Here is a 15,007-nt window from a genome sequence, read left to right on the forward strand (position 1 = left end):
AAAAAGACCAGGCTTTGCAAACAACACGAACACGATTCAGTGTGTACATCTAAAGTAGTGGTTCATATCCTGTAATTTCTGTATCAAAATGGTCCAGAAGCATTAGTAGTTACAAATACAATGTTTTTTCTTTATATATGCATGTGCATTGCATTCTTATCTTATCCATATGGGTGCCATTTTTGACATTGTATTGTTGCATCGTTTTCATCTTTGAAAATATTTCCCTTATAATTATATCTATGGAAAGCATAAATAGAAGACACAGAAAATGAACATGCATATTCTCTTATCGATTTCGATTGAAGTAAGCGAGTAGATGTATATTAACATTAATTAAAAGGTCCAAGTTTACTTACTCCTTGTGATTTAATGTTGTATTGATGTATGATCTGGTTTTAATTTTTATTTCAAAACAATGAAAACGCTTTAATAGACTTGTACGTTTTTTTAATACTACCACTATTATCTACTGGCACACTTAACTATTTCCACTCGCCCTTTCATTTTACACACTGTTCTGTTATAATGGCGAGATACATCAGTTATAAATGAGTCGTGTTACCTTTGAACGGTTATTGTAAACGTAAGTATTTGAACATGATGATAACAACAATGCTACAACACTGAACTGTTCCTTTCAGAGCTCCATTTACATTGCGTTTGTAACAACTGCAGTATACGATGCAACTGGGTTATAAAACATTAAGTTAGACTTGGTGCTAATGGTTTGATAAGCCTTTCATTATCTCCATTGGTAGGGGAAATATTATAGTCGAATTCTTCTCGGCAGCGATCGAATTAAGTGTTTGCAAATAGCGAAGCTGAAGGGCAGCTGGACAATCAGACATCACCATAGCGGCTTCTTTCAGTGCAGCAGATGCTCTCTGTTCACCTTTGGCTGCTAGAACCTGTTTGGACAAATACAGTACAGGTAAGAAGGTTGATTTTTGACCATGAAATGGCATTCAAGGTTTCTGGTAATTACGTGTTTAGTTCACCTGGTCCGAAGGACCGGTGAGCTTACTTATGCCATACCTCGAGCTTCCGTCAGTCCGTCAACTTTTTCTACCAATCGCCAATAGTTTTGAACTGATCAGATTTAGCCAAATTTTGTCGGAAGCATCCTTTTGGGGAAGCAGAACTACGTTTGTATCAATGGCGAAGTTTGGTCTTCAAGGGCCTAAGGGGTGGGACCCATTACGGGAAATTTTGCAAGTTCCTTAAAATCTTACTCCGCCTGTAGCAATGATTTGATTTTGACCAATTTTGATGTGGAGCATTTATGGGTAAAGGGAAATTTATGTTCTATAAACGTTGGGCCTCGAACACAGGGCGAGGCCCATTAGGGAATTCTTTAAAATTCTGTAGGTATGATTGGGTTTTGCCCGAATTTGTTCTGCAGCATTATTTGCTAAATGGGTAAGAAAGCGGCACCCAATAGGGAAAATTGAGCAAAACATTGAAAATTATACTCCTCCTGTTGGAATTGTGCCCAAAGTGAGTGAAACATTCTTAGGTGAAGGGGGGTCAAATTTGTGTAAAAAGTGGATCTCTTCTCGATTGGGCGGCATGTGTGCCGCTCGTTAGGGGAACTGAGCAAATTATTTGAAATATTATTCCTCCTGTAGGAACATGCTCAAAGTTCTGAAGCATTCTTAGGTGAAGGGGAACAGTAGATCTTGGGCCACTGCGGAGGAGAGGGACGGGCCTAATAAGGAATATAAAAACCTACTTCTCCGATAGGAATGATAGGATTAGCCCCAAATTTGGTCTGAAGTATGACTTGTTTGAAACTAATGGGGAAATAGGTATGTGTTATGTGCTTTGATATTTAAAATTCTTTTTCTTTTAGTTTTACTAATGCAATTTCAGCAAAGCAAAAGTCAAGAGAGCGATATGGACCTCTTGTTTAAGTAAGTTGTTTGTTAGACCAAGCAATGTACAAAGTACCATCGTCAGAATATCAGGGTCAAAAGTAGTTATTCCGTGGAGATACCTTTGCGCTGGCTTCTCGAGATGCCTCTGCCTCTGCTGCCATAGCTCTCTGTAATTGATGCGGTAACCTGACATCTTTTCTGTAATAGACACATTATATTATTCTTTTGATTATTATCGGATGGACGTTCTTTTGTCATCCTTAAAATTTTATATTTCACAGCCATGATCTAAGGGCGTCAACTACCATGATATTTGTTCCTTTGTCTTATTACCATTATCGTTTTCATAAAATATGTCTTTTTTATATATATTCAATTGATATATTTTTCCAACATTTCAGAATAGAAATGGGATGAAAATAAAACTCGAACTTTGGATACCCATGTCCTTACCTATCATTCGTTTTCACGCGTGATCCGATACTATTGCATGCATTGCAAGAAATAATGAATACGTGCCTTTGAAATAAAACGTTAATGACATTGGCGGAGAAGCAACTAAAAGATCCCCTTTTGATTGGTCGATCCCGTTTGAAATGAAATATTTCTTTGTGATGTTGTGGTAGTCTTTTAATACGCATCTTCACTTAGAATATTATCTGAACATATCCCATCTGTTATCACTAAATATGCCTCACGGATATTTCAGTAACGTTTTCCTCGTTGTTACTCCAACTGACTCTCGTTTGTCGTGTACGCTATCATGAACTACATTGTTGAATTTTTATTTTCATTTTTCTCTGTTCAATCCTCCTGCTCAATGTCAAACGACATCTGTTCTCCAGTTTCTAAATATCTTTCCTCCTTAGTGACACACTACTTACATTTCTACTCTCTCCACTTTAATGCCCCACGGATCTGTTGACTCGTCTAGAATTTGCTGAAATTAAATGAAATTCGATTCTGTACACGTATTCAGCAAAGTTGTGTTTTCCCATTTCGGATATGTTTGGGATCCTAGTTGATAGTGAGCCATAGCTGGGATACACAAAACGAAGTTTAGTATAACCCTTTACATGAGGGATGCGCGCGACATTTTCTGCTCGTGGTCATTGTCTTAGTTCTTGAATGCCAGCCTGTATGTTCACGTTTATCATCACTTGAATTCATCACTGTGGTATTGTGATATCACATCTTTTGAACAATTTATGACCATTACATTATAAGTTATGGTATTGGCTTGCGTTTGTTTTCTTGTTACGGTTGTATGCTTCGCCTGTAAATGTGATGTTATTAGTGGTTCTGTAACTTCTGGGTTGTTTGATACACTCTAAATAGCCTCCAATGACTTATGTTCAACGGATACAAATTCATCTCAAAAGTAGATTTATCTCACGTCGGTAGCCGATATATGTTAACATTAGCACAGTTGTTGTAAATTCATAGTACTTATAACACTGAGGAGGACGACGAGTTCATCTTATGCAATGGAGTAAATGTAGTGGCCGGATTATCATTGCTACGTCATGATATAGCGGGTTCAATCATTACAGCCCCATCATAACATTAGCCGTAAAGCTGTAATACGACGGCAAATTTAAACACATCTACAACAGATCATATGACAAGAAAACAAAATCAAATTTTGAAAAATCGAAGATTTTTAAGTTCCAGTTTCACTGAATTACAGATAACCTGCATTTCCTTCGAGATGGTGTCCCTGTCTGCCAGCATTTCGGTCATATTTTTCGTTCCAAGGACGGTTCGCAGTGTTGTGGCTGCTAGAAGGCGAGTGGATCCGAATGCGTCCTGTATATTACACACAGACATGACCGGGTCAAACACATAACAGTAGATCACAGCATCCACTGCAACAGTCACCGAATCCTTGGACAAAATCTACAATAAGAATAAATCAACACCTACAACCAAATCGGCTGTATCTCCCGTGATTATCTTAAAAGTTCTTACTAGGTAGGACTAGAATATGCTCCTGTGATGGTATATGTAAAAGTCTTACCTCTTTACATGGTATATGATAAATGGTATATCAAGGACTCTAGGATTTACCTCTTTTGGTATATCTAGAATTAACCACTGATGTTGGTAAATCTAGGATTTCCCTCTTCGAGGATATATCTAGGACTAACTCGTTGTTGTGTAATATCTGAAGGTTTTTTTTAATATCTGAAACTTACCTCTGATTGTCCATGCATATCTAGGGCTTACCTCTTGTGGTGGTATATCGTAAGATTTGATTCTTAAGTCTACCGAATGAAACTGATCTGCGCATGGTAGGATGAATACAATACCTATAAAACATACAACGGTATATCGACAAAAATGAAAACATATTATTGCTTTAAAAAACAGGAATATTGTGAATCTTAAAGTATATTGCTATACCAACATTAGTTGATAAATAGTTGCGGTTTAAAACCATGAATTTCACCATACATATGGCGGTTCAAGAAGCGTGAAATGTCATACTCATGTTAAAAATCTATATGTCATACCTGGACCCCTCGCTCCATCACGTTTTGCTCTACCAAGGCGGAATACCACACCTCGCTCATAATCAGGTACTATCTGTGAAGTACATATAGTGAATAAGTGAATAACTGCAAGGAAACATCAGCATACTGCAAAACGGATATACCCAGAAAGCTGTATTTGTATCGAAGGAATCATTTAACATTCGCTATATACTTATTATACTGCGTTTGCGTCATGTTTAATGTTGTATGAATGCAGATATATGTTCCATATAAAACGCAATGGGTGAGACATATTTAGGACAAAATAGATCGATTCCAACACCAGTGAAATATCTCTGGAGTAAATATTATATTCAACGGAAACGTCTTCTACTGGGTGATCGCAACGGACAATGAAGCGTAACATGACGCTACCCCGACATTGCTTTTTGAAGAAAATTGTTTTAAAAAATCTGCCTAGTGTTTGAATTCTGTATCTTTTCTTGATATTTGACAAATAGATTCTTCAGCTTTCTTCGTGTCTATAAATATAACGCAGAAAGGCCAGCAAGGGGTACCCAAATGGCACGCCATTTGTTTTCATGTATAGATATAACTGACAAAATCTTTGATATTTTTCTTCATTCTATAAAAAGTTCACTTACTGTCTCATTGATCTCAGTCACTTAACTATCAAAATTATTAATTTCCATTCTTTAAAAACACGATAGAATAGTGTAACATCTCGTTGTCGATTTAAGGAAACAATTTGCCTCCAGTGAGTTTTCTATCACCAATATATACCATCCCAGTAGTTACTTGTAATAACATTTGCAAAGGAAAATTGAGTTACAGATTCTTTTTTTCCTTTCTCTTCTTGTCGTTCTTATGATAAAATCGACTGAAAAAAGTTTACATATGACTGGGTGAAAATGTATGATTTATTAATGAAATACACGGCTACACTAGTTATATAAAGTTGTCTTTCATCCACCTGTATTATTACAATCTAATGTATTGCAATCAATTCAGTGAAGTTTATGCCAAACATTAGATTTTTTAAGGGCTAAAAGTATGGAAATACAGAGAGTAAGTAAACTGAAAACTCTTACGTTTGTTGATACAGGCTGTACTTACATGTATTGCAGCACACAAAGAGAAAGGCAAGGTGGCGAGAAACAGAATAGTGGAAAAGAACATCAATATGTATCCACAGCAGCCAATCTCTCCGTCTCCAAGTGTCTGTTCATTAGCGCAGTTATTTGCTGTTGAATTTTCAAAATCATACACATTATCATAAGTTAATATTGTGAAATTCGTGTTTCATGTTTTTATTTAGAACAACGTTGCTTTTTTTTAAAATGGAAAATGTATTTACAATTGAAACATAAGTAAAATATAAACTACATTTGAATTCTTGTGATTTTTATAGAATAGACGATTGTTTTTTTAATTCAAAGGTTTTTAAATGCTGGTTAGGACATTTAAAGTAAACGATGAATAGTGACTTACAGTCCATGTCTGTGAAGTTGTGAGAATTGCCTTCAATACGTGTTTGCGGACTCCTGTAGACTGTGAGAGATGAATCATACATAAAGATATAACACTGAGGAAACAAGTGTTAATTATTCTTCCCGACTAGATACTGGTATGTTTGTTTATGATTTCATATCAGGTCTGTAGCTTCCAGATAATACCCGTATCATGCATCAAAAAGAAAAAAATGATATTGTCCACCTTTGTTGTTTATAAACGTATGATTAACAATAATGATATTTCATCAATACTTTACTCGGTATGGATCGCTTACACGCACATGAATAAATGGCCGATCTCTTTATCTGATAGTCAGGAACGAAATAGACATTGGGATTTTCCTTCGTGATGGATTATAAAACACTATGATATTGAAGCAAACCGCTTTTTGTATAAATATATTTGAAATGATTTGTATCTGTTAACGGACCAATAAAACAACACGTTTTAGAGCTAAATATAATTTGCAGACAGCTATTTATGACTGAATATTTCAAACGTCACTTTACATGTCAGATGACATATATTCATTTCCCCGCTATATCATGATATATACAGTACAGAGACGTGCCAAAAGTGATGCAATCATGTGTTCAATCATGAAAATCGTCTCGCATTTGGTATATTACTGTTATCTGGGCCGTAAATTATGTCGGAAATAATTTTACAATATGGTTTTAGCCATTACGCATGCAAGAGTTGTTCCCCTTACATCGACTTCTCTATTGTATCCACTGCAAACAAAGGCGAGCAGACCAAATTAGTTGTCGAATTATATCGTCTGGATGAAAAACAGTATAAATTGGCAGAAATACTCAGTGTTATTTAGTCAACGATTTGTAGGACATTGAAGAAATTTAATGAAGGTTAATCACTTGAAAGCAGTAACATTCGCGGAAGAAAGAAATCGGTTGTCGACAGGGGAGACCGCCGATTCTGCGTTTGCTGAAGAAAAACAGAAGACAAAGTTTGAAAGACATTGACAGCGATTTCAATTCTCATTATGAGCTAAACATATCTGCTAGAAGTGTTCAGCGAAGACTAAATAATATTAACAATCTTTAATGGCCATCTCAATCCCCTGACATCAACACAATAGAAAATGTGTGGCTTATCTTAAAATACGTCTCAAGAAATCTGTGAACACATCAAAACATGCCGGGATTTGGTGAAAGCTATCTTTGAGATTTGGTTTTCATTGACGGTGCCTTGTTGATAAGAATTTAGGAAAGTTAAACTCGCCATTTCTTCGGATATATGAATATTGATTTTCTAAGGTGAAATTTCGATTCATATGTTGAAAACTTTTCTTTCAAATGAAAGCGATTTTCTTTATTCATTTCACGCTTAGTATTATTTAATGATAAATAATTATACATTTTCCAGCTTAGGTACCCTTTAGGGATCCTCTCCGCTGGACTCATAAGAGCTAATATTGTAATTACTGTTAGTAGTAAGACGTCAGATTGATACTTTCAAAACATAAATTGTTCAAACACGACATCAATACTTACATAATATGTGTTGTCTGTTGTTGTCTTATTTCAACAGCAAATGAAAACGTACAAGAGACCGACGGCAACGCACTAGTTACAGATATGACGTTTGAATTTGCGTATAATACGTCATTATGATAATGACGTCATGTATAGTGCGGGTTTGCATTTTAGAGGTAGCTGAGACTGACCAAGCAGTGAGGATGAAAACAGATCCCGGACTTGAAGATTGTTTGATTTAATTTATTATATTGCTTCAAATAACTAATGGGATTGGTTACAAGTCATATGATTTATAGAAGCCCCTCCTCATCTATTATGTAACAAGTATAGTGATAGCGATTGTGAAAAATATTCATTACATACTTGTTTGGTCTAGCTAATACCTGTCGTTTAGTTTGTTATTAGCCCGATCGGCCTCTCTGACTCAGCATTTTCCATTTTCGGTTCCGGAGTATTGATCTGTTCGATTTGATAATAAAGTAGATATGCATGAATTGTGTCGGATGGTCTCTCTAGTTATTTTTAAGTCTGAAAATTTGAAATGAATTACTGTCAGTTTCTGAGGAGACCATATCCAGGATCATGCTCAGTAGTTTACCACTCTTTGAAAGTGAACTGCCTGATGTTTATCCTCTGAGATTTCGTTGCAATCATTTAACTTTGTCCTCGAAGTGTTTTTCCACAAATTAGTTTCTGCCACAACTGTCTATCCCATTTAGTATCTAGTATCGGAATTGCGCGTACTTATATTACGTCAGCTCTTTGGCATTGGTATTCACAGGAGGGTTAACTTTAATGGCACAGGGTTTCTTGGTAGGATTTGCTTTGATTTTTCACTTCGTTGCTTTTGGACATTCCCTCTGGTGACGCTGTCGTTTTGAGTAGTCACTCCACATGCTGGTAAAGCGTATTCTATGTTCTAGTCCTATATTAGTAGAAAATTATAGGTCCTTGTCCACTTTGACACCCAGATGCTTTTCCTTGCCAACTATTTCAGTCACACTCTTCCACAAGATGAAGGTTTTTAGATTATATATCTGGAAGGGCTAAATGAGCTTTATGGTCTACCGCATCGTCCATAGTCCGTCGCCTGCAACTTTTTTTTGTCTCTACAAAAATCGGTATTAGTCATGAGCAACTTAGCGGAGAGAGATATTATACAGATAGAGCAGAGGTATAGTAAATATTTCTACTCGAGAAGAGGAAATCAGAAACGGTCACAAGATTACAGAAAAGGTAATGTGTACAACGGCTCTTTATGAATATACATGAATATCGCCATTCATTATGTGTCAAATATATATTCGAAGACAAGAAGAAATATTTTATAGCTTTGATTTGTGATCCACTTGAACGTCCAATCCCCCGACAATCGGATTTCTTCTAGTTTTGTCCAATCCAGTAAAGAGATCCTAATTCTCGACTTCTATAGTATATTTTAAAGAAATCCGTTATGACACAGCACAATGATAGATTGAACAGATCGTATTTTGATTCCCAATTCTAAAAAGCTCGCTTTATTAGTGTTATATCATTAATCAATGATAATGTCTAAAGAATTCTGGGAAAAGTTCTGAACAGATGAACGCCGATATATCAATATAAAATAGTCGATAATGTAAGCCAGAAAAAAATTGAAGTAAGATAGATTATTATCTGTTGGTATTTGTTAATGCCATTAAATGTAAAATCAGCTATATTTATCGATCGTCTATTATGTCACGATAAAAGTGCCCCAGAGCTATCTCTCGACTGACTATGTACATCTAGATTGAGACGTCTCTATTGTGATACCAACAGATGACGAATATCAGTAACAGTGTATCGATGATTCGGTTTTGATGTTCTTTCAGGTTTATAGCGATGGACAAAGGCAACTCGATCAGGTGTCCGATAATATACTCCTTTGGAAGCATGGAACTGTCGCGACGCAGATTGTCGTGTTTCTTGTACTTTAACCACATTAAAGCGCAAGCTGTAGTGAGCTGTATTCTATATGACAGTGTTGAGTTTTAATTGATAAATGATTTATGTTCGTTTGAACTGGTGAATTAAAACATAAATCATCTTAATCACAGGTAAATACAAGAAAGGTCCTCGGGGAAAATCAATGTATTGTTTTGTATCGGTCTAAATTTGTTGATTAAGTAAATAGCATATTTCAATTCTAACTAGCGTTTTTGTTTTGTTTTGTTTTGTTTTCAGTTGATATAACCCAGACTTCAAAATGAGCACATCCTTCATTTGATGTGGCACTTAAGGCTAATATCAAGGGAGGCTACTCGGCTGGGTCAAACCAAAAGTCGACAATCTCCTTGCAGGCTTATTCTGTAATGTAAAGTGATGCGAAGCTTCTAGATTTGAATCACCTGTTGTAATGGTTCCCGAGTTTGATATATACACAAAAATATATCATTTTGTTTGTGTATGTGCTTGTCGTAGATGGGGGATAGAGCCAAACAATTGGATAACATAAATTACAGTTGATGACTGTACAATTAATCAACATGAAATAGTAATTGTAAAATTTTGTCATTATAAAGTTGATCAATGGTATATCTTTTTTCTGTATGCATGCTTATATTACCCAGACTATAAATTGTACACATCTTTCATATATAGCTGAAGTCTTTCTATTGTTTTGTATTAGCCTAAATGCTTGTAATTTGTGTAGAGACGTCTGGTATACTCCTTAAAGTCTAGTACACTCCTTAAGCTTAGCTTGTATTGTTTGTATACTTCGACAGTGAACTACACAAAAGCAGTAAGACTTCCGACTACTCGAGAAATTCTGAATCATACGAAAACAAAAAAACAAAAAAGAATCCAAAAAATCTGAAAATACCTCTATCCCCACTCACAAACGCAAACACACAAAACATATTTTCATATTTGGACATTGTAACATCTTTTACGAAGGAATACAATTTTCGACTCGTGCCCTGTCACGGTAATGAACTCGTCATCAACGACAACAAATCGCCCAGCCAAGAAATTTAATATCTGCCGGACTATTAAAGTACAATGACGTAAATGTATGTATGTATGTGTAACAATCTGATATGGAGTAATTTCATTAAGTTTTAACGCACAATTTTACCCCGGGCTAAAACCATGTGATATCATAAACGACCATGCCTTGACCATGTACAACATCATTATAGGGAATCAGTGACCAAGTATCTTCCGAACTATGAGGACAAATAACAACTGATTTCTCTTATTATTGTAGGGTCGTTTTTATAGAAGTTATCTTTTCTTTTTAGATCATGATACGTTAAAAGAAATTGGTTTATTCGCCGTTACTTTCAGCATGCGTTTTCTGATCACAGTGTTGTGTGTGTCTTCGGTATGGGGATACCGCCATTTTCAGGACGAGATTCCAAACGGCGGAAGTGTGCCACATCCATGTAAGGCTAAATACACATGGAGGGGTGTCGGACATATGAACCCCCTCGGAGGAGGTGATCAAAACCCATTTGGATTAGATTTTAAGAATGCCGGAAATGTAGGTATTGAATAGTGTCTCATTAAAATTTAATTCAAGGGAATAAAACAAAACGGAAAAAACAAACACAAACACAGTATAATCGTTGACGTAAAGTAATAACGTTGTTCATCATAATGTTTAAAAGTTTGCATAACCACTTGATAAAACGTCAAAACATTAAGATAAAATAGGAGCAACCCAACATTAATTAATATCATTATCGTTCGGAGAGTGTAAACAATGTCTTTGTGCATGCGCGAATTTTTAGCAATCATAAGAAAGTAGCGGAATAAAACGATGTTTCGAAAGGTCACGTGTTGAACTTTGCTGTCTCCGATCAAAACAGTGAATGGCGGTAGATACAACAACGAGTGTTGTCTAGTGATAGCTTAAGCTGATAATCTCTATCATTTTTCTCAAAACGTGCTATAATTTTGAGTATAGTCTAGTATCACAACGCTTGCCTGAAACCAAACGCATGGAAAAAATAACGAAATATCGAACTGTTTATCGGCTTTTACAAAGTGTGCATTTAATAAAACTAAACCACATTACATGAAACATATACGGAAACGGATCGCACTTACTAATATTTAATCTTCATTCATTCGCATCTACATGAAATAGACTTACTGTTCTGATAATCAAATTGATATTCCTGTCATATTTCAGTGGTAAACTGTAACAAGCACATTTTTTTTTACATACAGACCTGGACAAAGACACTTTGCGAGAGGGACTCCGACAGGGATGGAAAGACTAACGGGGAGGAGTTGGGAGACCCAAATTGTGTTTGGACCAAAGGAAGTATGCCGGCAGAGACACTCGGTATCAGTCACCCTGGGGTGTGTACTCCTTACTCTGATCCCGCTTGTCAGGCGGCGAATGCATGGGTTGAATGTGAAGCTGACGAAGGGTTTCATTGTGACGCCATACAGGAAGTCGGTACGTTTCAAATGCCGGATCATGCTTACAACCCTTTCCTTCTGTATTTGTGATAGCTGACATTTTCTTGTACTACAAAGGCATCATTTTGTTTTCGCTCATTCACAGGTTTTCGCTGATATATAAGTTATTATTTTCTTTTCGTTTAGTATACATGTACATATGCAGATTTGGTATTCCTGCTTTTACCCACTTTGTAAGCATAAGAGGCGACTTATGTGGGGTTTGGTTTTGCGTCTTATGCTTGGGAATATGAAAGTGATCGAATTGAAATCAACGCAGTATTTGTTCTTTGTGTAGATTCTGTCCCGTCACACACTGAGGCTAATCTAATATATTGGCTACATTGTCATTATATTGATTCGAATAGACATTTGAATTGATCATCCGCTCAAGTGAGCGTCCCAAAGCAGTGACATTTCATCGACATTAAAAGTGGTACATCGTACCTCCCACTTGTTGCTCAATAACAACACCAAATCAGACGCTGGTGGACTGAGTAGCTTGTTATAAGTATGATGAGACCGGAAAGGGTGTCATGCTGTCATATTCAGGTTATATTTTGGTATGATGAACCTTTATTACCAGAGAACATCGTTTTTAATGTTCCCAGACAACCGCTTCCACAACTTGGCAACTAAAGCAATATCCTCGTTTTTCTTTTGTTTTAATTGCAGGAATGAAAAACATCACTTTTCGTTTTCCCGAAACTGTGATTCCAACGGAATCAAAAATCAATTACTGCATGATGTTGGATCTACCGACTGATGGCGACTACCACTTGTTAGCCAGCACACCGTTTATCAACAACAAGGAGGCCGTACACAAGATCCTTCTTTATGGTTGTGAAGAAACAAGTTAGTTTATTTGTTATGATGTTTGCTTCCTATATAATTTTGGGACTCGCTGGCCGCCGGAGAAATGTGAAATGCCACTAAATAACTGAAATGATCAGAGTAACTGATGTTTTAAACAATGGCTTCCTTATTTCAAACTTCATATATTGTCGAAATATTTAAGCTATCTATCTTTGCTAACCCAAATATAGCATGAACTGTGTTCTGTAGAAATATGATATAAAACCAGTTTTACTTTTTTCTCCAGCTGTTAACCCACTGATTAAGTTCCCTATGAACTCTCCGATGTCGTGCGGTACAGATATCCGCCTCCAATGCAACGTTTTATTAGGAAAATTGACCGAGGGTTTACATGGAGATTGCGTGAACAAAGACTTTGGCTTTCGCATAGGTCAAAATGGTTTCAGGAAGGCTATGATGCAGGTAAGATCAATGATCATGATTAACACTTCCGATATAAGTTTTACATAAGCATTTCTTTGCATGTTTAGTACACCATCGAAAGACTATTCTGAATACCACGGAGTAAACTGATGCTGGAATATCGTTATTTGCAACATTCATGTTAACCGCTATTAACGATAGAATTTCCCCCTCTAGATTCAGTGGCACAATCACAATACTCGGCCAGATTGGAAAGACAGTTCTGGAATGACACTGCATTATACGACAAATCGTCGTCAGAATGATGCCAGCATTATCACGATCGGTCAGAAGTACTTGGCTATACCACCGGAGACAGAGGTATCCCAAGTAGAAGGAAGGTGTTCAGGAGAGTGCTCGAGCAAAAAGATCACTTCAACGGTATATATCACGAGGGCATACAACCACATGCATTCTTTAGGTGAGATTCAGATAACCTTGTTGTTACATGTATAATGGACGCGTTATCTGTTCATATATATTAGAAATCTCATCGATTTAGTTATGGTGCATTATATCATGTAACATGCTCTATTGAAGTAGGACATGTTTGTGATTTCAGGACGTAAACAAAGAATCGAGCAGTATAGAAATGGATTGAAACTACGGGATATAGCTAATGACGTCATGTACAGCTACGGCAGTCCTGCCATCCACGAGTAAGTGCTGTCCATTTACTCTTAGGAGAGGGTGGTGTACGTTAAGTGGGCGGGGATAAATTACATTATGACATCAATATTTATTGTAACGTCAACTATGATAAAACATAGGCTACCGGTATGATTTAACTTGTATTTATTTAGTGACAAAAAGGTGCACAGCGATGTAAATAATCTGTCCAACAAACGTAGTTATGTTTTAAAGTGTGTATTACTAGTGTTGGACATCTCAAAGGCTATTATGGCGACAAGAAACTAAATTATCTTTTACCTCGATGCAATGGTTTATAATATCAACTAATATCATTGCTAAAATATAGCATTGTAAACTATTCTGGAACGAGTGTTTTATTTTGATGGCTATTTTCAATATCTAATTGCTATAGATTCCAGAATCCTATAGAACTGCGACCCGGAGATGAACTAAGGACAACTTGTACCTATAACTCTTTGGGCAAAACCATGACAACATTCCAGGGAAGTGAGATATCGGATGAAACGTGCTTTAGTTTCCTAACCTTTTACCCCGCAGAAAACATGAAATTTCCTTATTGTGTCCAATGGAAGGAAATAGACATGAGTAAATTAACAGATCTTAGGCATGACTTCCCCGTCATCAATGGGTGCAATGTGCATAATTTTCAAAATGTAACACATCCAGATTTCCAGGAGATATATTCTAATGTTCTTGCTCGTTGTAAATCATTTGGATCATGCTTGAAAGAATGCAAAGAGTACACTGCCAATGTTCTGAGCAAGCATGCCTGTCTTCAGGGGGATCTGCTAGCCATGTTCAAACACTCTACTAAATCGTCACGTGATATTGAATATATGAAATTTTGGGGAGCCTTCGAGTCCTGTAAATCGATGAAGACATGCAAGTGTAAAGACCCAAGTTCAATTAATCATTGTCCACAACCAGTGCCAGTTAGCACGGGAGGTATTGGTAGCGTAACTGCCTCCATGTTTATCTTTGTGTCATCCCTCCTCGTCCGTCTATTGATATAGGATATTGTCAGGTGTAGTAAGAAATTCTGGGTGGATAGTCTTAACACTTATTATGGGATAGAACGAAACACATCTTGTTTTGGTATATAACTAGAATATGTAATGGAAATACTCTGATGACACAGAAAAAGGACGACGAAACAATAGGGGAACGCATTTTGGGTTGATATGTTACATTCCTCACATTATTTAATGTTACGCTTATGAAATATTTCTAAATTATCTAACCAATA

At 36.4% G+C, this 15,007-nt stretch overlaps 2 protein-coding genes across 2 annotated transcripts; one reads left to right on the forward strand and one right to left on the reverse strand.

Moving 5' to 3' along the window:
• Positions 1 to 722: 722 nt before the first annotated feature.
• Positions 723 to 5,876, reverse strand: LOC132546400 (band 7 protein AGAP004871-like). Its single transcript, XM_060210113.1, has 8 exons — positions 5,870 to 5,876; positions 5,495 to 5,622; positions 4,397 to 4,469; positions 4,110 to 4,192; positions 3,576 to 3,779; positions 2,765 to 2,820; positions 2,000 to 2,078; positions 723 to 911 (listed from the first exon to the last, which is right to left on the reverse strand). Exons 1-8 carry the CDS (start codon positions 5,874 to 5,876, stop codon positions 723 to 725), a joined length of 819 nt encoding a protein of 272 aa, XP_060066096.1.
• A 4,823-nt stretch (positions 5,877 to 10,699) lies between these two features.
• LOC132546401 (DBH-like monooxygenase protein 1 homolog) lies at positions 10,700 to 14,774 on the forward strand. Its single transcript, XM_060210114.1, has 7 exons — positions 10,700 to 10,900; positions 11,593 to 11,827; positions 12,505 to 12,684; positions 12,932 to 13,107; positions 13,285 to 13,528; positions 13,670 to 13,766; positions 14,153 to 14,774. The coding sequence occupies exons 1-7, from the start codon at positions 10,706 to 10,708 to the stop codon at positions 14,772 to 14,774; spliced, it is 1,749 nt and encodes a 582-aa protein (XP_060066097.1). The 5' UTR covers positions 10,700 to 10,705.
• The last annotated feature ends 233 nt before the right edge of the window (positions 14,775 to 15,007 follow it).

This window comes from Ylistrum balloti, unplaced genomic scaffold (genome assembly GCF_031769215.1).
Source record: "Ylistrum balloti isolate Yb309-2 unplaced genomic scaffold, AGI_CSIRO_Ybal_v1 Utg369888, whole genome shotgun sequence".
Taxonomy (NCBI): Eukaryota; Metazoa; Mollusca; class Bivalvia; order Pectinida; family Pectinidae; genus Ylistrum; species Ylistrum balloti.